Raw genomic sequence first — 26,297 nt, 5'->3', positions numbered from 1 at the left:
CTATACACACAATTCCAATGAAGAAAGTAAAATGAGCTTCCAATATTTACTTTTCCTCAGCCTTTTACAAACAGTTTATTTTTCTTTAGTGAAAGGTGCCAGGCTGACATCCCAACAGATTGTAGTCTTCTGTTTATTGAAAGTGCAGCAAGCGCAAGTTTACCCAATGCTGCCTCATGAATATTTCTCTATCTTTTGAAAATAGGGCCTAATCTTACAAGCCTCACTCACATAGATATTCACTTTGATTTCAAATATGAATGCTGTAACCAGATTAGAAGAGACTGAAAAGAATGGGGCTGTTTAAAGAGGAGATGAATAAAGAGGACACACTAGAGATATGTAAAACAACAAATGTAATAGAGAAGGTAAACTGGATGGTGTCATATTTAATTCTTCTCATCATAAGAATAAGGGGACATTCCGTGAAAATGAAAAGCAACAAATTTAAAACTGAATCAATACTTTTACATAACACATAATTAAGCTGTGGAACTCATTTTCACCGATGTCATTGAAGCCAAGGGCCTAGTAGGATTCTCAGAGGATTAAACATTTACTTAGATGATGAAATCATCCAGGCTGCAAACCAAGCTCTAACTAATGGGGAGCTAGGAAGAAATGTCCGTTACGGAAAACTACTCCATAGTTGTCCACAATGGGGTTTAATGCACCTTCCTCTTAGAAAGTGGAACTGGTCACTGTAGAAGACAGGATGTTGGACTAGATGCACCCCTGGTCTGATATGGCATGGCAATCCTGATGTTTCCAATATATTTGTCTTGGTATGTTATTGACTATGTATTTTATTCTCTTTAGCACATTGCATTGTTTATGCTGTCGTGGGGGATGAAACCAATGAAGATTTAAACATTTTTTAAATTATGGCACTTACTTCTAACACTGATGTTCCCAACAGTACCCATGCTTTTTTCCCAAAATACAGAAGGTAGTTACACAGAAGCACTGCATGCTCTTCTTTATTTCCAACAGCCAAATTGATGCAATGCTAAATACAAAATGGTAAAGAATAAGCTATTTACTAGAAATTTTATGCTGTCATCTCCCCATCTAGTCATAGAATGCAGAGCAGAAGCCAAGGAGATTGCCAATGACAGCACGCTCCTCAGAAAGCTGTCTATTGGTGGAAGAGGGACACAGAGATAACATAGGTATATCTGGAATCTGAAGGTTTTGGTGACAGCCTTGCCTCCTATGTAAACCCCCCTACTCCCACCCTACTCACTGAGGGAGGACTTCTCACAAAATCCACATGATTCAGCTTGTGAAGTTTCCTGAGAGCTCATTCCCCTTTTTATGGACTTGACTGGGCTAAAGGATGACATGAGGCTGAATCTGTGGTTGGCAAGTAGTCAAGATTTGGCTTTTTGCTCTGTAAACCAAAATATTTTTCATGCAGAATTTTAATGCACGTAAAACGGATTACTTCAACAATCTATTAACTCATCTTCATCTATTATTTAATATATGATTATTACCTCTGATGTCATCCAAATATCAACATCAGCATTTTCATCCAATGTATCTGATACACAAGGAATTAAAGACACAAATTGAGAAATAAGATCCTATAAATGAAAAAGAAATATACATAAATACCAGGGAGCACATGTCATAAATATCTACTGAATAGATCTCAGTTTTGGATTATTCAAAAATATAAAACTACAGTTAATCTAAGTTTCTTGCTATCAAGAATTACTAATGTAATAAATATGAACTTCTATAGCAGCTACAGAGAAAAAAGGTGAATTATAATAGTAATTCAGGAATGTCAAAGACTAATTTCAACAGTTCTGAATTTCTTACTGTATGATAGAAAATAAACTCATACTTACAAAAGTTGCATTAGGATCATCAAGATACCTATCTACTAGCAGCTGTGGTGGATTTAGTGCCCTAATATATTTTGTAACTAAAATATTTCGTCCTTCATTATCAAAAACAGACGTTATTATTCTTCTTTTTGGAAATTTTGCCTTGCAATTTTTTTTAAAAATGCATGCTCTTTGCAAAAGTGTTTCATCTTCATGATCTGCAAACTAGAATCATAATTACATGTTAATATAATTTCAAAGACTGACTTTAAAATATAAAATACCCCAAAAGAATTACCACTTGCTTTAAGAAACAAATTTAGCCTACTCTGAAAGTCTTCATTTTGATGATGAATATTAAGTATAAATGCCAACCTTATCTGATTCTAAATCATTTTCAACAGAAGATAGCTGAGGTTCAATTGTAGCAAAGATGGTTAAAAAGGTATATTCTTTTAAATTCTGTCCACAATGTTCTTTAGGAGATACACAGGGCTTGCTCCAAGTGTACCCAAGCAAAACTGGTGGCGTATTTACTTGAAATGTACCACAGATCTGTGAACATATTTAGATGATTATATTAGGTAAAAATAAACAAACTTCAGTGCAAGAGATGTTATAACAAAATATAAAGGTCATAACGATCCAAATTATATCATGTGCAATAAAAGGAAATAAATGTAATTTTTATGCTTTTTTTTTTTTTACAGAGATTCCACTCGCTAGATTCTGGGGAAGGGCAACAATCCTCAAATTTTAAACAGGAGAACCTTTTTGGGGGTTCTAAAGGAAGTCAGACCCTGTATCAAGTTAAAGAACACATGGTGCCTCTACCTGGGGAAACAGTCTTACACCATGAGTGCAGACTTCAGTCCCAGGAAAATATACAGTGAAATTTAGAACACCACACTTAACCTAATAGCAGCAATGCTTAAAATCTAAGGAGCTAGGAGAACATCAAACGTGGGTGAAAAAATCATACAGAAGTTGTGCAGTTCATTTTAAATAGTTCAAATAACAGAAGATTGTAAAAATGGCTTCCCTCCTCCCACACCTCTCCCGGGCTACCCCCCATTTGTGTGATGAATTAATAAAGTATGCATGAATTTGAAACAACAATGACTTTATTGCCTCTGGAAGCAGTGATCAAAGGGGGGAGGGGAGGGAGGTTTGCTTACAGGGAAGTAGAGTGAACCAAGGGGGCGGGTTTTCATCAAGGAGAAACAAAAGGAGAAGCTTTCACACCGTAGCCTGGTCAGTCATGAAACTGGTTTTCAAAGCTTTTCTGATGCGCAGCGTGCCCTGCTGTGCTCTTTTAACTGCCCTAGTTCTGGCTGCACTAATCAGCGGCCAGGCGATTTGCCTCAACCTCCCACCCCCTTACTCTCACATATAATGTGGAGCACATAGCAAACAGTAATAACGATGGGAATATTGGTTTTGCTGAGGTCTAACCAAGTCAGTGAACTGCACCAGCGCGCTTTTAAACGTCCAAATGCATATTCTACCACCATTCCGCACTTGCTCAGACTATAGTTGAACAGCTCCTGACGACTGTCCAGGCTGCCTGTGTACAGCTTCATGAGCATGGCATTAAGGGGTAGGCTGGGTCCCCAAGGATAACTATAGGTATTTCAACATCCCCAATGGTTATTTTCTGATCTGGAAAGTAAGTCGCTTTCTCCAGCTATTCAAACAGATCAGAGTTCCTGAAGATGCGAGTGTCATGTACGTTTCCCGGCCATCCCACGTTGATGTTGGTGAAACGTCCCTTGTAATCCACCAGTGCTTGCAGCACCACTGAAAACTACCCCTTTTGGTTTATGTACTGGCTGCCTTGGTGCTCCGGTCCAAAGATAGGGATATGTGTTCCGTCTATCGCCACACCACAGTTAGGGAAAGCCATCCACTATGACCTGCACATTTCCCAGAGTCACTACCCTTGATAGCAGCAGCTCAGTGATCGCGTTGGCTACTTGGATCACAGCAGCCCCCACAGTAGATTTGCACACTCCGAATTGATTCCCAACTGACCGGTAGCTGTCTGGCGTTGCAAGCTTCCAAAGGGCTATTGCTACTCGCTTGTGAACTGTGAGGGCTGCTCTCATCTTGGTATTCTTGCAATTCAGGGCAGGGGAAAGCAAGTCACAAAGTTCCATGAAAGTGCCCTTAGGCATGCAAAAGTTTCACAGCCACTGGGAATCATCCCAGACCTGCAATACTATGCAGTCCCACCAATCTGTGCTTGTTTCCCGGGCCCAGAATCGGCATTCCATGGCATGAACCTGCTCCATTACCACCATGATGTCCAACTTATCAGGGCCCATGCTTTGAGATAAGTCTGTGCCCATGTCCTCATCACTCTCATCACTGTACTGCCATCGCCTCCTCGCCTGCTGTTGAAGCTGCATATATTGCAGGATAATGTGTGTGGCGTTTACAGTGCTCATAACTGCCACGGTGATCTGAGCAGGTTCCATGCTTGCCGTGGTATGGCGTCTGCACAGAAAAAAGGCGCGAAACAATTTTCTGCAGTTGCTCTCATGGAGGGATGGGTGACTGACGACATGGCTTACAGGATTGGCTTACAGGGAATTAAAATCAACCAAGGGGGTGGGTTTGCATCAAGGAGAAACACACACAACTGTCACACCAAAGCCTGGCCAGTCATGAAACTGGTTTTCAAAGCCTCTGTGATGTGCAGCACGCCTTGCTGTGCTCTTCTAATCGCAAACAGCCTAGTCAGCAAACAGCATCAGTGAGCTTTTAAATGTCCAAAGGCACATTCTACCACCATTATGCACTTGTTCAGCTTATAGTTGAACTGCTCCTTACTACTGTCCAGGCTTCATGAGCCATGGGAGCAAGGGGTAGGCTGGGGTAGGTGCGATCGCATGGTGCTGCCAGCTCGGAGAGCAGCTTGAGGCAAAAGCCTCCAGCTCGCATGATATTCCAGGCAGGACTGAATCTCCATTAGACAAAACTTAAAGAAGAGAATGACCTGGAGTCACTCCCATTTATGTCCAGGTGCCCCCGACCGACCTCACCGAGGCCGGCCTGGAGCACGCATGTCTGCCCAGGCACCCCCAACCGATCTCACTGAGGTCAGCCAGGAGCACTCATGTCTGCCCAGGCGCCCCCAACTGACCTCACTGAGGTCAGCCAGGAGCACCCATGTCTGCCCAGGCACCCACAACCGACCGTACCGAGGTCGGCCAGGAGCAACCAGGAGACAGCAGCAGACGGTGCAATATGGCTGCTAACTGTCTTTGCTAACTTGCAAAGGCAAGGAGCTGCTGCTGTGTAGCAATGCAGTACCACATCTGTCAGCAGCACCCAGGAGACGTATGGTGACAGTAAGCTGAGCGGGCTCCATGCTTACCATGGTATGTCATCTGCACGGGTAACCCAGGAAAAAAGGCAAGAAACGATTTTTTGCCATTGCTTTCACGGAGGGTGGGGGGGCCTGACGACATGTACCCAGAACCACCCACGACAATGTTTTTGCCCCATCAGGCATTGGGAGCTCAATCCAGAATTCCAGTGGGAGGCGGAGACTGCGGGAACTGTGGGATAGCTACCACAGTGCAACGCTCCGAAAGTCGACACTAGCCTTGGTACTGTGGACGCACACCACTGACTTAATGCACTTAGTGGGAACACACACAATTGACTGTATCAAATTGATTTCTAAAACATCAACTTCTATTAAATTGATCTAATTTTGTAGTGTAGACATACCCTCTGTCTCTCCCCTTTAGGTCACTACTACGGCATTTTCCTATAGTCCTCTCAAGCAATAACAAGGTCTTATTTTCCTTGGGTCAGCAAAAGAGTCTACAGCTTGACTAAGATTAGCCAAGTGCTCTGGCTGAATCCTCCATTCTCCTTGGAACTTTCTATTTGGCTCTTGCAAACTTCTGTGCAGTTTCCCCTCAGCCTTTTACTTCCCCTCACCCTATGGAAAAGCAGTTTTTGAACAGATAGGCTTTCACTGCTGTGGCAAATGGAGTCAAAACCAGTGCTCTTATGAAAAGATTTTGGAAGAAGTTTGTGTCTTGGAATTGCTATTGCAAATTAGATTGTATTTTTGATCTCCCTTGACTATGCAGGGAAAGATTAGCTGTGTTAACAAACAAATGGTAAAGTCCACAGGATTTACACAATGATAAAAAATGTATTCTTTCCAATGTATGCAGACCATTGCTATCGACAATGTAAACATTTTAAAATCTTGCTTTCACCAAAAGAAAAAGCTCTTAAGGGTTTGTGCTGATACAACAGAAATTTTTAAAATGTTTTTATTATAATTACCTTTGATTGTTCCAGAAGAGCAGAGAAAGGAAAAGTAACTGATCCAAACCAGTTCTTTCTTATATACGAGTGGCCACTGCAACCCTTAAGACAAGTATCCTATTGAAATAGATAGTCAGGGTTAGCTGTAGTTGAGAGAGAGAGAGAGAGAGAGAGAGAGAGAGTGTGTGTGTCTTAGCTGACACTGATTCCATAACCTTTGGAAGCTTATTAGCATATACATACACATCTATATCTATCTCTATATATGTTTTCAATTGTGGCTGTGGTAACAAAAGGCAATCAATACCAAGCTGAACAGACTCAACAAGGTATTCATAGAACCAATGAGCTGCTCATAAAAAACTGAATCTGTTCAACAAATAAATCCATATTTTCTCAAAATGCAATGCTTTCACAATAAAATCCAGAGGTTTTTTAAAACTTTCCCATTATCTGTGAACTAGAAAACTCATGGGCTCAATCCACAACTATGCCCAGTTTACAGTCAGCACAGCTAAGGAAAGAAGGGAAGAAAGCTCTACTTCCCCAACACTGCACCAAAATGGCCACTGACATAACTTAGAGCACCCTAAGGACTGCTCTAAATTATGCTGGCAGTAACCGTCCCATGGAGACTACTGTACCAGATGTGGATCAGAAAGAATGCTTCGTGGTCTGCCCAACTCCACCTCTTTCCATGCTGGAGTATTTCTTCCCCGACCCCATCCAGAAAGCAAGGGAACAGGCAGTGTGCAGCTGCCTATATTGGCACTACACCATGTAAGGATTCCCCATTGTCAGTTGCCATTTGAATAGACTGGGGAATAGTGATGTGGGTGTGGAGAAGGTGGTTGCTGTCATCAAGACTGAAAATGATGAGGACTTTGGCAAGGGTTTCAGCTGAGCAAGACAGAAAGAAAAGATCAGATCTTAGAAATGTTATGACGGAATAAGTGATAGGATTTTGACACAGCCTAGAAATAGGGTGAAGGGAAAGGAGAGAAATGAAAATGATGCTCAGTTTGCAGGATGCTAATTCTCTGCTTCATTTCCAATGTCTTTATGCCCCTTCCTCCCAGCATTCAACACTCTCCCTCCAGCAGTTAATTCAGAAGATAAATATATTAAATAGATAAGTAAATGACTTAATCAGCTAGTTTCTTGTATGTGTCACAGAAGAAGTGGGTATAATTTTCTTAAATTATTACAGTTTTACAAATCTATAGCTCACTGAGACTCTAGCATGCAAGCAAATATTGCACTGCCTTTGTGCCACCAAAGTCAGCAGTATACATGCTGATGCTGGGGGCCACACTAGCACAACTACTTACAGGAATGAGGCCTGTAGATGGGTTAACAAGGAAGTAATCAGACAGTTAGCAGTGTGACTATTTGTTCTTATATACAGTACATCTGACAGTTAAACATTTTCTTATTAGCAATTCCATTTCTGATGACAAAACTGTCTATGATAACAACATCTGGAGCATTGCACTGGGTCACGTTACAGGAAATAGCTTAAAGAATTTCACTGTGATAAAAAATTGCTAACTGCTCAAAAACCAGATACATCTTATTATCAAGAATATATAAACCAATTGTTTATACCAGAGGTCCTATTTTCTAAACTATGCTGCATTACTCAAGAATCCACCCAAATGTTATTGCCTTCAAAGGCAACAATAAAAAGAACATTTTACAGGAGCAGAAAGTTCTATAGAAAATCTCCATATGAAATGAGCCATAATGTATAAGGTATATTCACTGTCCATTAGAGTAAAAGTTTAAGTAGTAGTCAATGAATCATAAATTTCGGCGTGTTTCCTGTCTTAATAAAACAATATGTGATAACCATTAAGCTGTTGATGAAAAATGTATGTGTTGCATAAAAATAATTTTGTAATATAGGAGAATTGGAGAAGGTTCAGAAGAGAGCCACAAGAATAATTCAAAGTCAGAAAAACGTGCCTTCTAGTGAGAGACTTAAGAAGTTCAATTTATTTCGCTTATTACAGAGAAAGTTAAGACATGATTCAGTGGTGTAATGGAATAAAAGAAGTGGATAAACTAACAAGCTAAACTCCATATTACCCAAATGAGAAGTGATAAACTCCATTTACCTGTCTTTACCCTTATCAAGAGTTGATCACACCCTATAATATCTAAGGATTCTAAACAGAGAGAAGATACTAGTGAGCTCTTTAAGCTAGCAGACAGAAGTATAACAAGAGCCAATGGTTAGAAGATGAAGCCAGAGAAATTCCACCTGGAAATACGATGCAAAAATGTAACAGTGAAAGTAATTAACCATTGGAACAAGTAACCAATGGATAAGGAATATTCCCCTTCACTTGATGACTAAACCGAAATGTTATGCCTTTCTAAAATATACACTCTAGCTCAAAAAGAAATTATAGTTTTGTTATGTCAGCATAGAGTAAGGCTAGTCAAAAAAAATGTATCAAAAACTATTAACTAAACAATTTTTTTCACACAAGCATCTGCTTTCCATGGAAATTTTTGACTTTTTGTTGACTAACCAAACACCCAGAAATAGAAAAATTTCTGCCAAAAGAGAAAAAAATTAATTTAGAAACATTGATACAGTATCTCATAGAATTTGTAGTTCAATTGCTTCATGCCTCCATTCTCCACTATGGGTTGGATTCTTCAGCCAGACTACATCTCCCATGAGGCATTACAGATGGAGATTCCCATGATGCACTATGATAGTTCAACAAGGGGCCCCACAATGAGTTGTGGGAGATGTTGTTTGGCCAAAGAGGCCAGCCCATAAAGGAGAATGGTGGACTGAGGCACCCAAACTACAAACCCAATGAGGCATCACAGTGGCATTTCTGAATCAAAATGTTCAGTTTTCAACTATTCAACAAAATGTTTCTTTCTTTCTTGGAAATAAAAACATTTTCCACATCTGCTATAGTTTAGATGATCATTATGGACTCTTCTCCTTAAAATCTATTAAGAGAATTCACAGGCCTTTACAAATGCCTGTAAGCAAGCAGACTCACCCCTGTGGCACCTCCTGCTGGTTGTCTCAGGGAATTAGCTCTCCAGCCATTGGCGTGCCCTCTGCAGGCCAGTGTCCTGCTACTGCTTGGCCCCTGTGTCCCTCCCGGACTCCAGTGCCCCGTTATCTGGGGTGCTGCCCCCTGGCAGTAACCCCTCACTCTCAGGGTCTCCCCTCCCCAGGGACCCCCAACGCCCTAATCCCACCTTGCCTCAGCCGGTGGCTACTGCCAGTCAGAAATGAGCCCCCGCTCCCTGGGGCAGACTGCAGTATAAGAGCCAGTCATCACAGGCAAGGGGGTAGGACTTGCTGTCTTCCTCTACCACCCAGTACCTCAGGGATGAGCCTAGGACCAGGCTCTGCAGCCTGGGGAGTCGCCAGGCTGGAGCTCCCCTGCTTCTCTTCCCCAGCCCTGCTTCACTCCCAGTACCTTTGCTACCGACAGCCAGACCCTGCTCCCTCCAAGACTGGAGAGAGCTACTCTAGCTCCAAGCTAGCAGCCTTTTATAAGGACCTGCTGTGCTCTGTTTGGGGTGTGGTCCCAGCTGGGCTTTTCCTTACAGCCCCAGCCCTCTCCCAGGGCTGGCCTTAACCCTGTCAGGGCTGGAGCGGGTAACCACCCCGCTACAATGCCTCACAGGATTTGGCCCAAATGGCAACAGTGGTTGGCTGTGACATTTCTAGTATGCTTTTAATTAAAGTAAAAACTGAATTTATTCAAAATTAGAAAACAATAGTACATATAGCTTCTTTTGTTAAGAAAAGAAGAAGTTGAGATATGTACATTTGTTATAGTTTTCAAACGTCAAAAAAAGTAATAAAAAAATCAGTTATTGTGTTTTATACAATTTACCTCATGTTTTTCCACCCTAACTTCATCAAATATGTTGACATATATATTGTCTTTTATTTTAGACAGTCCTGAAAAGCTATAATCATGTCCTGGTGATCTGTAATTAAGAACAGAATCTTTTAGTTTTAATCAGATATTGTATCTCAGAGAGCTTTATCATTTTTTAAAAAAACAACACAATAACTTTGGCAGTAATTTACTTCAAATATTACAAAACCATAAACATTTTTAAAGAAGGAAAACCAAATTGGTATTTTCGCCACTAAAAAACAAAGGACAAATTTCACGCCAGTTTAACACCACTGACTTTGAAGAAGTTATCCACCAGGATGAATCTGACCCAGTATATTTTGTTTCTCTAATTACTGTGTCAATAGGTGTTTAGTCACATAAATTGTGCCAGATCCTCATTTTGGTGTAAACTGCTGTATTTCCACTGACTTCTATCTCATATTTACTAAACTGTTTTTTAAATTTTCTACTCTTTCACATATTTCAGAGCACCAACTGAATGAAACCTCACATAAAGGAACAAAGGCAGATTCTCCATTCTTCCAAGTGGGAAACAGGTGGTTTTAAACTGCCTTTGCACACCTCCCTAATTCTGGTTCTCAGCTCCCAGCTTGCTCTTAAAATGGTGCCAGTTTATACCAGTCTTTATGGTTGTTACACTGGCACAAAACAGAGCAACTACAGCATACCAGCCACATTCCTCATATTGGGTCCACTTCATCCCATACCTTACCCCTGACATATGCCCTAAATTGGGAGGAGAAAGGGAGATTTGAGAGCCATTAGTCCAACTCAATTCAAACCCACTTAGACATTAGTCCTTCCCTTGCTTTGCTGCACATTGGGCTACCCACACTTGCCTGTTAACTGCCCTTCTCTCAAAATCTTCCCATTTCAACTTGAGGTGCTTGATGTTGTTCAGAACTGTTCATTTCCATGTTATTCGCGGTCTTCCTCTCTTTCTTCTTGTGTTTTGTGGCTTCCATTCCAGGGCGGTATTTGGTAAGCATTCTTTTTCCATTCTCAGCACATGTACCAGCCACTGATGTCTTCTTTTGTAGATTATTTGTGAAAGGGTACCTTGTCCAGTAATTTTTCTGACTTCATTTGTCTTCCTTTCTCTATATGTTATTCCCAATATTCGTCTCAGACATTTGTGATGAAATGCATCCATCTTTCTTGGTAAGTTGCCATGTCTCACTGTTATATGTTGTGATGGCGATAACAGTTGCTTGTTACACATTCAGTTTTGTCTTGAGGGAGATGTTTTTGAGCTGCCAGATGTTTTTGAGTCTTTCAAATGCAGCATTTGCATTCCCGATTATTATTTTCTCAGAACTAGTACCATCTTGGCTGATGGTACTTCCAAGATACTTAAAATTGTCCACCTTCTCTAGTTTCTCTTCTTCAATTTTGATTTCTGTCCCAATAGTACCCATTAACATGACTTTACATTTAGTCATAGAGTCATACAGTCATAGACTTTAAGGTCAGAAGGGACCATTCTGATCATCTGGTCTGACCTCCTGCACAACGCAAGCCACAGAATCTCACCCACACACTCCCGCAACAAACCTCTAACCTATGTCTGAGCCACTGATGTCCTCAAATCATGGTTTAAAGACTTCAAGGTGCAGAGAATCCTCCAGCAAGTGACCCATGCCCCACGCTGCAGAGGAAGATGAAAAACCCCCAGAGCCTCTGCCAATTTGCCCTGGAGGAAAATTCCTTCCAAACCCCAAATATGGCAATCAGCTAAACCCTAAGCATGTGGGCAAGACTCACCAGCCAGACACCCAGGAAAGAATTCTTTGTAGTAACTCAGATCCCACCCCATCTAACATCCCATCACAGGCCATTAGGCATATTTACCGCTAATAGTCAAAGACCAATTAATTGCCAAAATTAGGCTATCCCATCATACCATCCTCTCCATAAACTTATCAAGCTTAGTCTTGAAGCCAGATATGTCTTTTGCCCCCACTACTCCCTTTGGAAGGCTGTTACAGAACTTCACTCCTCTGATGGTTAGAAATCTTCATCTAATTTCAAGTCTAAACTTCCTGATGGCCACTTTATATCCATTTGTTCTTGTGTCCACATTGGTACTGAGCTTAAATCATTCCTCTCCCCTCCCTCTTATATATTTATATAGAGCAAACATATCTCCCCTCAGCCTTGTTTTGGTTAGGCTAAACAAGCCAAGCTCTTTGAGTCTCCTTTCATAAGACAGGTTTTCCATTCCTCAAATCATCTTCATAGCCCTTCTCTGTACCTGTTCCAGTTTGAATTCATCCTTCTTAAACATGGGAGACCAGAACTGCACACAGTATTCCAGATGAGGTCTCACCAGTGCCTTGTATAACAGTACTAACACCTCCTGTTCTCTACTGGAAATACCTTGCTTAATGCATCACAAGACCGTATTCGCTTTTTTCACGGCCATATCACATCAGTGGCTCATAGTCCTCCTGTGATCAACCAATACTCTGAGGTCCTTCTCCTCCTCTGTTACTTCTAACTGATGAGTCCCCAGTTTATAATAAAAATTCTTGTTATTAATCCCTAAATGCATGACCTTGCACTTTTCACTATTAAATTTAATCCTATTACTATTACTCCAGTTTACAATATTATCCAGATCTTCCTGTATGATATCCCGTCCTTCTCTGTATTGGCAATACCTCCCAGCTTTGTGTCATCCGCAAACTTTATTAGCACACTCCCACTTTTTGTGCCAAGGTCAGTAATAAAAAGATTAAATAAGATTGGTCCCAAAACCGATCCCTGAGGAACTCCACTAGTAACCTCCCTCCAGCCTGACATTTCTTTGCATTATATCTCAAACCTATCTTCTCTGTTACTTCTTTTACTTGATTTGTGCATTTTTGTAGTCTTTTATAGTCAGTGAAGATGCCAACGAACAAATGGACTACAAGTTGCCACTGGATGGTTATAACTTTTAGTCACTACTGACTTGGATGATTTAAAAACATGGCCCAGAGATGAAAAAAACAATGTATCCCATTCCTAATGTCTTAGCCTCAGGGTCATGAATATGTGCAAGAGGGTTGCAGCCAACCTCCTTTTCTTTATGACTACATGGGAGGGAAGTCTTGAAACTTTTTTCTGTTGAAATACAGGGTCATGGTATGGAAAAGATTGAGAACCATTACCCTAAACCAGTAGTTTTCAATCTGTGGACTGGGTACCCCTGGAGGTCTGCAGACTATTTCTAAGATTTCCAAAGTGGTCCGCACCTCCATTCTAAATTTTTTAAGGAGCCGAAAATGAAATAAGGTTGAAAACCATTGCCCTAAATCATTCAATCCTCCTACTGCATCTCCTATTCTTATACATACATACAGAAAGGCAGATGAGTTCAGCAGGCTAAATGAAAAACTTTAAAATACTTTTTAAACAAAATATAACCACCTAACCATGGGAAACTTTGACTCCTTCGCTAGAGCATTCAAATACTTTTATTTTCTTGTACATTTTTCATGGAGAAGTATTTGGCCAACTTACATAAAATCCACTTGAAGTTCTTCATTCCAGCATGGATGAGATCCATCTGCAGTGCTAGTTTGATAAACTGTGTGCTGGAAAGAAACTTCTACAAATGGATGCACAGTCACCTAAAACACAAAAATCATACACTTTATTATATTTGTACTGCTTTGTTTTATTTCCACATCATCTTATAGAATAATAAAAATATAGGGACCTCAAGAGGTCATCAAGTCCAGCCCCTCGTGCTGAGCCAGGACCAAGTAAACCCCTAGACTATCCCTAACAGATGTTTGCCTAACCTGTTCTTAAAAACCTCCAATGGCAGGGATTCCACAATCTCCCTTGGCAACCTATTCCAGAACTTAACTACCCTTATAAAGTTTTCCCTAATATCTAACCTAAATCCTCCTTGCTGCAGATTAAGACAATTACTTCCTGTCCTACCTTCAGTGGACATGAAGAACAATTGATCACCATCCTCTTTGTAACAGCTCTGAACTTATTTGCAGACTGTTATCAGATCCCCCCCAAGTCTTCTTTTCTCAAGACTAAGCTTGCCCAGTTTTGTTAAAGGTCAGCTTTTCTACACCTTTTATACTCCTGGGGGAATTCTGCGCCACTGCACAATTCAGAATTTTGTAGAAATTAATGTTGTGCACACAGAATTTCCTTTTTTCCCCCAACATAAATGGGCTGTAGTAATGTTGGCTCCCACTAGGGGCCGCTGGACCCGGCAGAGCCCACCTCACAAATGGAAGACAAGGCTGCGGGATCAGGGAGCAAACTGGAAGGTTCCCAGAAGGTGCAGTTCCCTGCACACCCTGAAGGAAGAAGGCAGCAGCATGGAGGAAACTCCAATAAGCCCGCGACCCAGCATCAGGCTGTTTCTCCCTCTGGATCCCTGGGCTCTAGGAGAGTAGGGTTTGAGAGTGTCTGGGCTGGGGAGGTCCTGCAGCTGGGCTGGGGGCGGGGGGTGAGTGTCTGGGGAGTGGGCCATGGCTAGGTTCAGGGAGGGAATGACAGAGAAGCAGGAACTGGGTTGTTATAGGGGTTTCTTTAACTCTCTACTCCTGGGGGAATTTGTTGTGTGTCTGTATTGTTTCCGACAAACTTGCTGACAGGTATTTTGAAATAAATTACCAAAATAATTGAAACTGGTGTGATTATATAGTGCTATTTTGACAAATAAAATTTGCTGAATTTTGTAGAATTTTTAATATTTTGATGCAGAATTCCCCCAGGAGAATTTTATCATTTTTGTTGCTCTCTGGACTCTCTCCAATTCATGCAATCTTTCATAAAGTGTGGAACCCAGAACTGGACACAGCACTCCAGTTGAGGGCTCACCAGGGCCAAGTAGAGCAGACAATTACCTCCCGTGTCTTACATACAATGTTTCTGTTAATACACTCCAGAGCAATATTAGCCTTTTTTACAATTCCATCACATTGTTGGCTCATATTCAATTTGTGACCCACTATAACCCCCAGATTCTTCTCAGCAGTACTACCAGTTAGCCAGTTATTCCCCATTTTGTAGTTGTACATTTGATTTTTTCTTCCTGAGTGTAGTATTTAGCATTTGTCTTTGCTGAATTTAATCTTGTTGATTTAATATCTTATATGCAGGGCCGGTGCAAGGAAGTTTCGCGCCTTAGGCGAAACTTCCACCTTGCTCCCTCCCCCCCCCCCCCGCAGCAGGTAACACAGCCCCCCACCCGGGGAGCCCGACACCCCCCGCCCAGCAGCTACTCCCCCTGCAGCAGCTACTCCCCCCTGCGGCAGCTAACCCCGCCTGGGGAGACTTCCCCCCCACACCCCACGGAAGCTAACCCTGCCCGGGCCCCCCCCCACCGCAGCAGCTAACCCCGCCTGGGGAGACTTCCCCCCCACAGAAGCTAACCCTGCCCGGGGAGCTAACCCCGCCTGGGGAGACTCCCCTCCTACCCCCGCAGCAGCTAACCACGCCTGGGGAGCCCGCCCCAGCTCACCTCGGCTCCACCTCCTCTGCTGAGCACGCCGGCGCCGCTCTAATTCTCCCTTCCCAGGCTTGGGCGCCAATTGGAGGAGACTTAGAACGGGGGCTGTGTGCTCAGCGGAGGTGATCTGGGGCAGGGAGCGGTTCCCCTGTGCGCCCCCCGCCCCCGTTACTGCGGGCGGCCCTCCCCGCACCCCTCGGCCCCAGCTCACCTCCACTCCACCTCCTCGCCTGGGCAGGCTTTTAGGTGCCCCCAACCACTAGGCGCCCTAGGCAGCTGCCTAGTTTGCCTAAATGGTTGCACCGGCCCTGCTTATATGTCTTGACATCAATGCTTCATATGACTTTGGAAAGATCAGATTTTTATTGATAAATGTTGGTAAATGTCAATTTCACCATACACACAGAAACCAATGAAAAAAATATTTCTATTGATAATTAAAATTTACAGGTAGGCAAAGTAAGAAAAATGCTGTTTGTGAACTTATTAGCGTTTGATACAAGGATACTTTTATATTTTGACACGAGATGTTAACAGTGTGTGCTTAGCGGTTTGAAAACTATTATTCTGAATCTCAGTGTCTAAATAATTATTGTCTGATCCCCTAAACTTTCTCACAATTGTAAAAATTTAAATAGCGAAAATAAAAAAAATCACTTAAAACTCAATTTTGCAGAGGTGTGAAAATGTAAATTGATAAAAATAAAAAAATACTTAAAATAAATATCAACATTATCCATCAAAATTACAAAAAAATATAAAATTGAATTCTGTCAAGCCTAGCGATATAGCACAAAGAGGCTAGGATGACAGCAACAGGGAGATTGTGGTTATCTGCAAGTTGGGTGACCAGACAGCAAATGTGAAAAATCGGGACGGGGGTGGGGGGTAATAGGAGCCTATATAAGAAAAAGACCCAAAAATCGGGACTGTCCCTATAAAATTGAGACATCTGTCCACCCTACCTGAGTGGTGGCCAAACTACGGCCCACAGGTCACATCTGCCCCACGGGACCCTCCTGCCCGGCCCCTGAGCTCCTGGCCTGGGAGGCTAGCCCCTGGCCCCTCCCCCACTGTCCCCCCTTCCCCGGAGCCTCAGTGCGCCATGCCGCCGGCGCAATGCTCTGGGAGGCCGGGCAGCACAGCTGCAGAGCCTGGCCTGACCCGGTGCTCTGCAGCTGCGCTATGGAGTGGCTGGCTCCAGCCGGACGGCGTGGCTGTAGCGCTGCCAGCCACTGGTGCTCTAGGAAGCTCGGTTAGGGGGCAGGGAGCAGAGGGGGTTGGATAGAGGGCAGAGGAGTTCAGGATGGTGGTCAGGGCGGTTAGAGGGCGGGGAACAGGGGGTTGAATGGGTGCAGGAGTCCCGGGGGGCAGTCCAGAAGGAAGAGGGGTTGGATGGGGCAGCAGGGGGCAGTCAGGGGTGGTGGTTCCGGGGGCAGTCAGGGGACAGGGAGTGAGGGTGTGTGGATGGGGCAGGAGTCCCAGGGTGGGGCCATCAGGGGGCGAGAAGCAGAGGGAGTATAGGGGGTGGAGGCCGGGCCATGCCTGGCTGTTTGGGGAGGTACAGCCTCCCCTAACCGGCCCGCCATACCATTTCCGAAACCCGATGCGTCCCTCAGGCCAAAAAGTTTCCCTGCCCCTGTCCTACCTGCAAGCAAGTAGCAACTAAGAAAATGTTATTCATTAAAGTCCAGCTCCCTGGTGAATAACACATGGAAATTAACCAGCTTATTTACTCAGTACATTAGTGACTGACAAATGATACATCTGGTCAAGCGCTATTTATTTTTAGATAACAGTTGCTCAGTACATATAACGATACCCTCATTAAAGATGACCCTTATCTCTAGAATTTATATTAAGATATGATTCCAACTCTTATGATATATTAACACTTACAGGTTATTAAGTTCTACAAGACTGAAAGTCTCCCAAATACAGTTTAATTTTCATTGTCTTATAAGATTTCTGAAAATTAGTTTTTTATTAATATCAGTTTAAATTTAGAGTCATCATTATACATCAGTGGAGCCCAACCTGAGGCTCTAGAGACTCTAAACTGCGGCCCTGAATGGTGAGTGTTAAGAAGAAAATATCAGAGGGGTAGCCGTGTTAGTCTGGATCTGTAAAAAGCAACAGAGTCCTGTGGCACCTTAAAGACTAACAGATGTATTGGAGCATAAGCTTTCGTGGGTAAAAGCAATAACCAGACAGTGTGCACTCTGATCACTTTTCCTCCCAACCCCAGCATACCTCTTCCTAATGCTTGAAATGCTCCTGTGACAGGGGCTGTGGGAAAGGAGACACAGAAGCCATCTATGATTTCTCTGTGCCCACTGGGACTAACCCAGGGATCGGCAACCTTTGGCTCACAGCCCATCAGAGAAATCCGCTGGTGGGCTGGGATGGTTTGTTTACCTGCAGTGTCTGCAGGTTCGGATGATCGCAGCGCCCGCTGGCTGTGGTTCGCTGTTCCAGGCCAATAGGGGCTGCGGGAAGCATCATGGGCCGAGGGTTGCTGATCCTTGGACTAACCCCATGTTGGGGAAATCCCCAGCATGGGACCTACAGGTGGTTCTGGCTCCCTTTAGACTGAGCAGAACAGAACAGAAAGCCCAAAAATGTTGATTGTGGCCCTTGACCTTTTTGAAATAATGTTCAGTTCTCAGGCTGAAAAGGTTGGAAACCACTGCTGTCCAAAATCAGAAAATACGCATTTTGAGACGTTACCGTAAAAATACATATTTAACTATAATAATGAAATTGAAATCCCTCAAAATACCAGAGGTACTGAAGCAAAAACAGGCTGTAACAGAACAAAGGATTGGAGATCTTTTTAAAGAATAAGAACAAATTCTTAAATGTCAGGGGGAATTTTGTCCCAAATCAATATATTGGTGAGGGACCATTTAAATAAGTATTGACACAGCAGATATGGTTACAATAAAGAAAGTAAAACTTTGCCCTCTTATCCATTGTCAACATATTGTTTGAAGCCTTTGTCATGCCTTTTAAATAGGGCTGTCAAACGATTAAAAAAATAATTGCAATTAATAGCGCTGTTAAACAATAATAGAATACCATTTCTTTAAATATTTTTGGATGTTTTCTACATTTTCAAATATATTGATTTCAATTACAACACAGAATACGAAGTGTACAGTGCTCACTTTATATTTATTTGTGATTACAAATATTTGCACTGTAAAAAAACAAAAAATAGTATTTTTCAATTCACCTAATACAAGTACTGTAATTCAATCTCTTTCAAAGTTGTAAAAGTTGAATTTACAAATTTAGAATTATGTACAAAAAAATAACTGCATTCAAAAATAAAACAATGTAAAACTTTAGAGCCTACAAGTCCACTCAGTCCTACTTCAGCCAATCGCTCAGACAAACAAGTTTGGTTACAATTTGCAGGAGATAATGCTGTCTGGTTCTTGTTCACAATGTCACGTGAAAGCGAGAACAGGCATTCGCATGGCACAGTTGTAGCTGGCAGCACAAGATATTTACGTGCCAGATGCACTAAAGACTCATATGTCCCTTCATGCTTCAACCATCATTGCAGATAACGATCCAAAGCAGAGCGGACCAACTGACACATGTTCATTTTCATCCTCTGAGTCAGATGCCATCAGGTTCATTTTCTTTTTTTTGGTGGTTTGTGTTCTGTAGTTTCCACATCTGAGTGTTGCTCTTTTAAAACTTCCGAAAGCATGCCCCACACCTTGTCCCTCTCAGATTTTGGACAGCACTTCAGATTCTTAAACCTTGGGTTGAGTGCTGTAGCTATCTTTAGAAATCTCACATTGGTACCTTCTTTGCGTTTTGTCAAATCTGCTGTGAACGTGTTCTTAAAACAAACACGTGCTAGGTAATCATCTGAGACTGCTATAACATGAAACATATGGCAGAATGTGGGTAAAACAGGACAGGAGACATACAATTCTCCCCCAAGGAGTTCAGTCTCAAATTTAATTAACGCATTATTTTTTAATGAGCATCCTCAGCATGGAAGCATATTGTCTGGAATGGTTGCCGAAGCATGAAGGGGCATATGAATGTTTAGCATATCTGGCACATAGATATCTTGCAATGCCGGCTACAAAAGTCCCTCGCGAACACCTATTCTGACTTTCAGGTGACACTGTATATAAGAAGCAGGCAGCAGTATCTCCCATAAATGTAAGCAAACTTGTTTGTCTTAGCAATTGGCTGAACAAGAAGTAGGACTGAGTGGACTTGTAGGGTCTAAAGTTTTACATTGTTTTGGTTTTGAGTGCAGTCATGTAACAAAAAAATCTACATTTGTTAGTTACACTTTCATGATAAAGATATTGCACTACAGTACTTGTGAGGTTAATTGAAAAATATAATTTCTTTTGTTTATCATTTTTACAGTGCAAATATTTGTAATAAAAAAATAATAATATAAAGGGAGCACTGTACACTTTGTATTCTGTGTAGAAATAGAAATTAATATATTTGAAAAAGTAGAGAAACATCCAAAATATTTAATACATTTCAATTGATATTCTATTGTTTAACAGTGTGATTAATCGTGATTAATTTTTTTAATCACGATAAATTTTTTGAGTTAATCACGTGAGTTAAATGTGATTAATCGACAGCCCTACCTTTAAACAATACAAAATGATTCATTCTTTGGGGGAGGGGCTTTTTTTGGTTGTTTGAGTAATTTAAGTTATTTACCTCACTTAGAGGATCAGATGTGTATGATGAATTGCCTGATAGCAGATGTCTACTCCGGGACAGCTGATTAATTGCATATGCTGGCGAATGAACACCTGCTGGTCTTTAGATATAAAACATGAATGACATACACATTTCAACCAGCTTTTCTTTTTAAACTACATGGCAATTGTTTGTATTAGTTCATTATTTACAGATGCTACAGATAACTAGTTACTATTTACAGATGTTATACATACTTATAAAGAACATCTAACAAAATCAGTAATACAAATCAAAATATAAATCCCTAAAATGAAGAAATGTCTAAAACTATGGGCCTGATCATGCAGCCACTCCATTGTTCCAGTCAAAATCTCATTGAAGTCATTTCAATTTGGACATATTATGCCACCTGGCGCTGACACGGTACTTGTGTGCCTGGTCTGCAGGGATGCCATTTCAGCTTTTGGGGGCAGAGGGGTAACTTTAACCATGATTCCAGGGGCTACTTAGGCACCTGAAAATTCTAGGTTTTGTTTTTTGCAAATAACAATTTAGAAATTAGCTGACAGGAGCACTGTATCTACTTCCTATTTAAAAAAAGAAATATATATATACACACAACACCAATTAAAACCATATTTTACATTTATATGTAAATTTAGAACAATCAGGAGATAATACAGCAAGATATTCACAATCCCAAGCCTTGGGATCAGTTTTGGAGCCTTAACACAGATACAAGAAACATAAGTTTGATACTTTGATACACTATCCTTAGAGATAAATAAAAATAAATAAAATCTGCTTACTTTCTCTAACAGACACACTCTGTTACTGCCATTATCTATTCCATTTTAGTCTATAGTTTTTCATTCTACTAAAACCACATTTACTTAATTTTAACATATGTGATTTTTTTCTCTTTTATTAAGAACGGGATTAATTTTTTCTATTCTTTTGGCATTTATGTTTACCAATCACAATCATGGACATGACTCACTAACATCTGACTCTATCACTACTATTAGAATCAGACTTGGAACCACATTTGGTTTTTTTAAGTTATTTTACAGATATAATTAAAAATACAATCTGAAAATAAGTGAACATCTGCATGGTGTCTATACTTATGTGTTTAGCTAACTGATTTTAAACAGGCACTGCTAAGGTGAGTACAAACTAAATTTACATTCTAGAAGGATACTATTATTTGATTGTACCACTTTAAATAAATACTGACAAAGCACAATATGGTAATAAAAGTAATAATGATAATTACTCCAACGAGGACAGATTAGGCATTTTAGAACTCACTACTCAAAGAATTAAATTTAAGCATAAGAGAGAAATAAAATTATGAAATGCACAGACCAGACAAAAAAACTAAAATATCAGTACTATAATCCTTAAACTCTGAAAGAATAAAGTTACAGAGAATATATGTGCACTGCACATTTTGACAGGAAGTAGCAAGAAGTAACAACAAGAATAATAATGTTAGAGAAAGTGTGTGTGTGAGAGAGAGAGAGAAAGAGAGAGAGAGAAATGTGTGTGTGTGTTTTGGGGGAGTGTGTGTGTGTGTGTGTGAGTGAGAGACAGAAAGAAAGAGACTGTGTGTGTGCCTGAGTATGTCTGCGCCTATCTCTAAGATGAGCTTGTTCAGTACAACAGCAGCCACAGCTCCCACTCCTGAGCCAGAGGCATCAGCATAGACGGGCTACCTGTCCCCCAAACCCAGCAGAGACCCACTAGGGCATAGCCACCTCTTGCATCAGGCGAGCTCCCCCCATGCCGCACCAGCCATGGATCAGCATCCCAAAGAAGGGGAGACTTCTTTGGGAAGTGTGTGAGAGAGAGGGAGAGTGTCTATTGGGAGTGTGGGAAGGGTGGTGGAAGCTGGGCAGCCAGAGAGCATCTGCTGTGGGCTGGGCACCCAGTTCTGGGAGGGGTGGATACAGGGGAGCAAAGGCAATTTTGGGGTGGCTATAGTTTCCACAAGCACCTCCAGCACTATGCCTGTTGGTAAAATTATAACGTGGTTTGAAACTCGGGTGGAGGGAAGAGTGCCTCTCCACCCTCCTTAAATGGCACTCCTGCTGGCCTGCTTCTCCAGTCAACTCAGCTTCCACAGAAGCATAGTTATCCCTAAGATTATGATAATCCATTTCTATTAATTATAAAGTCCTTTGATAACATGTTAAACTTCATGCAGTTTTTAGGCAAAATAAACTTCAGCCCAAAGGCCCAATCTGAATGTCCCCTCCCAACACTTGGCAGCTTTTGATTCTGCATTTATGAGCAGCTGGTGAGGCTCTCTCTCTCAGGGACACAATTTCCACATTTTAGCTCCTAGATGGACTCTCACTTCTCTTTGACTGAAATTTTCATAAATTATTTTTGGGCACGTTAAGCTATTGCTGAGTCTCTTTCATGTTGTAGTTTTGTTTTATTTTCACACTAATCTCAGAACCACAGTGAATTTTTTCTTTACGTTTGGGGTATTGTAATATACCATGGATGAAATAATGAATAAACCATCTCTAAGTTAATTATTGTTGCTAAATATGATTTGCATTCTGTGAAGGAATCAGCCTATCCATTATTGCAAACAATGTCCAATTGCATGAAAGTTATAGACTGTTGTTTTGTAATGCTAATTATTTGCATAGCAAGTTTGGAATGAGGCACACATTCTTAGATGCATACTCTCTCAAGGCATTTACTTTTTCTTTGTTTCAGATAAACAAGAGCTCAGAACTGCACAAGAATTTGATTGGATTTGGCAACCATTATGCTAGACATCTGTACTCTCACAAACCGTTCCTACATGTTTATACACTGAATTAGTCTTTCATTATGCAGCTGAACTCCAAATAAATGAAAGGATTGCACACTTTGTTACTTTTGTAGGCTGAGCACACTGCACAAACCAGGGCCTCCTTTCATTCCTCCATTTCCCCCCGCACTTCCAACTAGTTCCCTGTGAGCCACCTTCCCATCCCTCATGCCCCGGTCTCTACATATCCACTCACTGCTACATGCTAGGGGTTCATTGTGCACCCAATTCCCTCCTCCCCCACATGCCAGAGGCTGTGTACCCATGTTCCCATACAAGGGTCCCCTGTTCTTCCTTCTCTGCCAGGGGCTCAGTGTGTCCTCCTCTTCCTCTCTCTGCCACATTCTAGGGCCTGTATGTGGCCCCACTGTCCCCCTTGCCCTAAACCATTGTCCTTCATTCTCTACCCATGCCAGGGGCTGTGTGCTCCCTTCATTTTCCCTTCTCCACCCAATTCTCGCCTTCCCCCCAAATCAAGGTCCCCATTCTTCCCCCTGCCAGACATTCTGTGCCTCCATTTTCCCCACATTCCAGGGGCTCTTTATGCCCCTAACATCCCATCTCCCCCCTCCCACCTTTGCCCCTTGTTCTCTCCCCATGCCAGGGGGTCAGTGTGCTCCCTCATCTCTCCTCTCCACACTATTCTCCCCTTCAGGTTCCCCATTCTTCCCCCTGCCATGTGTTCTGTATGTCCCCATCCTCCCCCTCTCCAAAATGCCAGGGTTTCTCTCTACTGCTTAATTTCTCCTTCCCTATATTTTCCCCTTCTTTACCATGGGGGGGCTCTGGGTCCCCCCTCATTCTTCCCCATCCCATGCCAGCAACCTGTGTGGTTCCCATGGCCCCCATACCATTGTCCCCCATTTTCCCCCTCAGGCCCAGGGCTTTGTGTCCCCCACATTCCATCCACCTTCTAATTTCTTTTCTTTATGCCTTAGAAATACAGACAAACAGAAATCCCATCACATGGAATGTTAGACCTTGCTTTGCTCAGCCAAAAAGTATAATAAAGAGTAAATGTCTTCATGAATTGAGTCTACAGTACGAGCATTGAAAGTCATGAGCTTCTCCTACTTTATCCAAATAATAAAGTACTAATATTTTAAACAAGTTTTTAAATGTTTGTCAAAACTATACCAATGACTTGTAATGTACCACTCTGAATAAATTTTTCTGTAAATACTTTCATTTCCTACTTTATGCTCATCCAATGTAAATAGCAACTGTTTTTGTTTGCTGTATTATAAAACTTATATGATGTTTTTAAATTTAGTTCCAACTTGCAAATACTTCACTTAATTTTCCAGTCTTACTAGAAGAATATTAAATGAGTAATTACATAAAACAGTAAAGGAAAATATTAAGTGGGTGAAGACAACATAGTCTATACTTGTAAAAAAATAGCTGATGCAGTCATTCAGTTGCAGTCATGAAAAAATACTAAATTCTATGAAACTATGGGAATACTCTTAGAAGGGAAATGGTAGAAACTAAATTAGACAAAACTCTAGAAAAGATTAATTAGGGAACAATCCTGGACTACGTGGAGGATGTACCAAATTACCTAATAGGTTTTTACCATCCCTAACTTCTGTTTCTATGGTTTCCTACCTAGTAACTGATGGATTTCTTGAAGGAATGTTATAAGCTCTCAATACTCTGATTAGAAGCTTAACATCTCCATCAGAGACTGTTTGTGCTGGAACTTTTTTCCTTTCTTTTCTTTGCGGCTTTAAATGTCTTCTACGTTCACCTATCTTAAAAACTGCATTCCTCAATTGGCTAGATAAAGTTGAAAATGTTTTAATCAGCTTTATATGTAAACATCTTCCTTTATTATACATGATTTAAGAAAATGGAAAATGTGTTACCTTTCTATGATTGTCCTCAACACGAAGGCTCCACAAAATCCACTACAGACCTTACCATGCAAATCTAATTCACCTGGGAAACATTTAGAAACTACAGTGAAATGTGCAATACAAGCCCCCTATAGTCAGATATGTAGGACAAAAGAAGAATTTTCACCCTTCCCTAAAATCAGTAATATTGATCCATTTTGGGACCACTGTTTGGAACATCGTCCTGCCAAAAGGAGGTTTCTGCAACAGAATGAAGCTGTAGTGTTTTAAAAAAGTGTTGATTGATGAGCAGCTGACAGCTTTACAGATTTCCTTTAAAGTACCTGATGCCCTTTCTACCCAGAATGCTACTGTGGAAAGTGTTGAGTAGATTCTGTTCTCTTTGGTAATCAAGGCTAACCCACTTAACTACAGAGATTTGCAAGCTTTCAAGTTCTGATGCATAGGGTGGAAGAAAATGAATTAAGATGATGTTTTCCAGAGTTAGAACCTATCAGTATGAATGAATCATTTATGAAAGCTTCTAGCACTATAAGCATATCCCAGATAAGGAAGATAAGTGCCAGTGCTGGTTTGTGTAGAAATGCTGTGTTAAGGATGATCTACCAGAGATTTGGATACACCTATGTTTACAACACTGAAAGACCTGGTATGTCACAGTGGCTGTCAGGCCTATCCATAGGTCATTCTGTAAGAAATCCAGAAGAGCTGCACCATCTGGTTTCCTAGTGCTCACATTTCTATATTGAAAGTAATACAAGAATTCTGTCCAAAACTTGCATAAGTCAAGGGGATAGAATAACTATGGGAGATTAACTTTGGAGAAGTAGCCCCATTTTATTTAAGACTTGTTACTCAACAGTCAAACTGTCATGCTTAGGTAGTCTGGATTGGGATGCAAGAGTAGGCTCTGTCATAGGAGATTATGCCACCTGGGAAAATGGAGTGGAGACTTCTGGAATATCTCCATTGGAGGGAAGGACAGCTCAGTGGTTTGGGCATTGGCCTACTAAACCCAGGGTTGTGAGTTTCGTCCTTGAAGGGACCACTTAGGGACCTGGGGCAAAATCAGTACTTGATCCTGCTAGTGAAGGCAGGGGGCTGGGCTTGATGACCTTTCAGGGTCCCTTCCAGCTCTATGAGATAGGTATATCTCCATATATTAATTAATATTTTATTATTATTATTAAAGTCAAAATACTATGGTCTTTGGTTATAAAAAATAACAAGTTTTCCCTCCATTATCTTCTGAATTACTCTAACTTCATGCCAGCACAGAAAGGAAAGCATAGAGAAGCAGATTCTGATATCCATGAGCCAGGTGTTTTCCCAGTGGTCTTTGATCCACTTCCCAAGCCTAGAAGAGTCTTGCCT

At 41.5% G+C, this 26,297-nt stretch overlaps 1 protein-coding gene across 5 annotated transcripts in view; it reads right to left on the bottom strand.

Annotated features, from left to right (window-relative positions):
• CC2D2B (coiled-coil and C2 domain containing 2B) overlaps nucleotides 1–26,297 on the bottom strand; it is a 111,028-nt gene that overhangs the window by 21,769 nt on the left and 62,962 nt on the right. For all 5 annotated transcript variants that reach the window (XM_045023935.1, XM_045023937.1, XM_045023936.1 and 2 more), the window contains 9 exons: nucleotides 24,673–24,843; nucleotides 20,241–20,343; nucleotides 13,559–13,668; nucleotides 10,019–10,115; nucleotides 6,153–6,251; nucleotides 2,214–2,393; nucleotides 1,860–2,063; nucleotides 1,500–1,589; nucleotides 896–1,009 (listed from right to left, as the gene is read on the bottom strand). In XM_045023935.1, the coding sequence (XP_044879870.1) occupies nucleotides 896–1,009; nucleotides 1,500–1,589; nucleotides 1,860–2,063; nucleotides 2,214–2,393; nucleotides 6,153–6,251; nucleotides 10,019–10,115; nucleotides 13,559–13,668; nucleotides 20,241–20,343; nucleotides 24,673–24,843 (1,168 nt within the window). The remainder of the gene's footprint in view (nucleotides 1–895; nucleotides 1,010–1,499; nucleotides 1,590–1,859; nucleotides 2,064–2,213; nucleotides 2,394–6,152; nucleotides 6,252–10,018; nucleotides 10,116–13,558; nucleotides 13,669–20,240; nucleotides 20,344–24,672; nucleotides 24,844–26,297) is intronic.

The sequence above is a fragment of the Mauremys mutica genome, chromosome 7 (genome assembly GCF_020497125.1).
Source record: "Mauremys mutica isolate MM-2020 ecotype Southern chromosome 7, ASM2049712v1, whole genome shotgun sequence".
NCBI classification, from domain to species: Eukaryota; Metazoa; Chordata; order Testudines; family Geoemydidae; genus Mauremys; species Mauremys mutica.
This window is presented reverse-complemented; position numbering and strand designations above follow the sequence as displayed.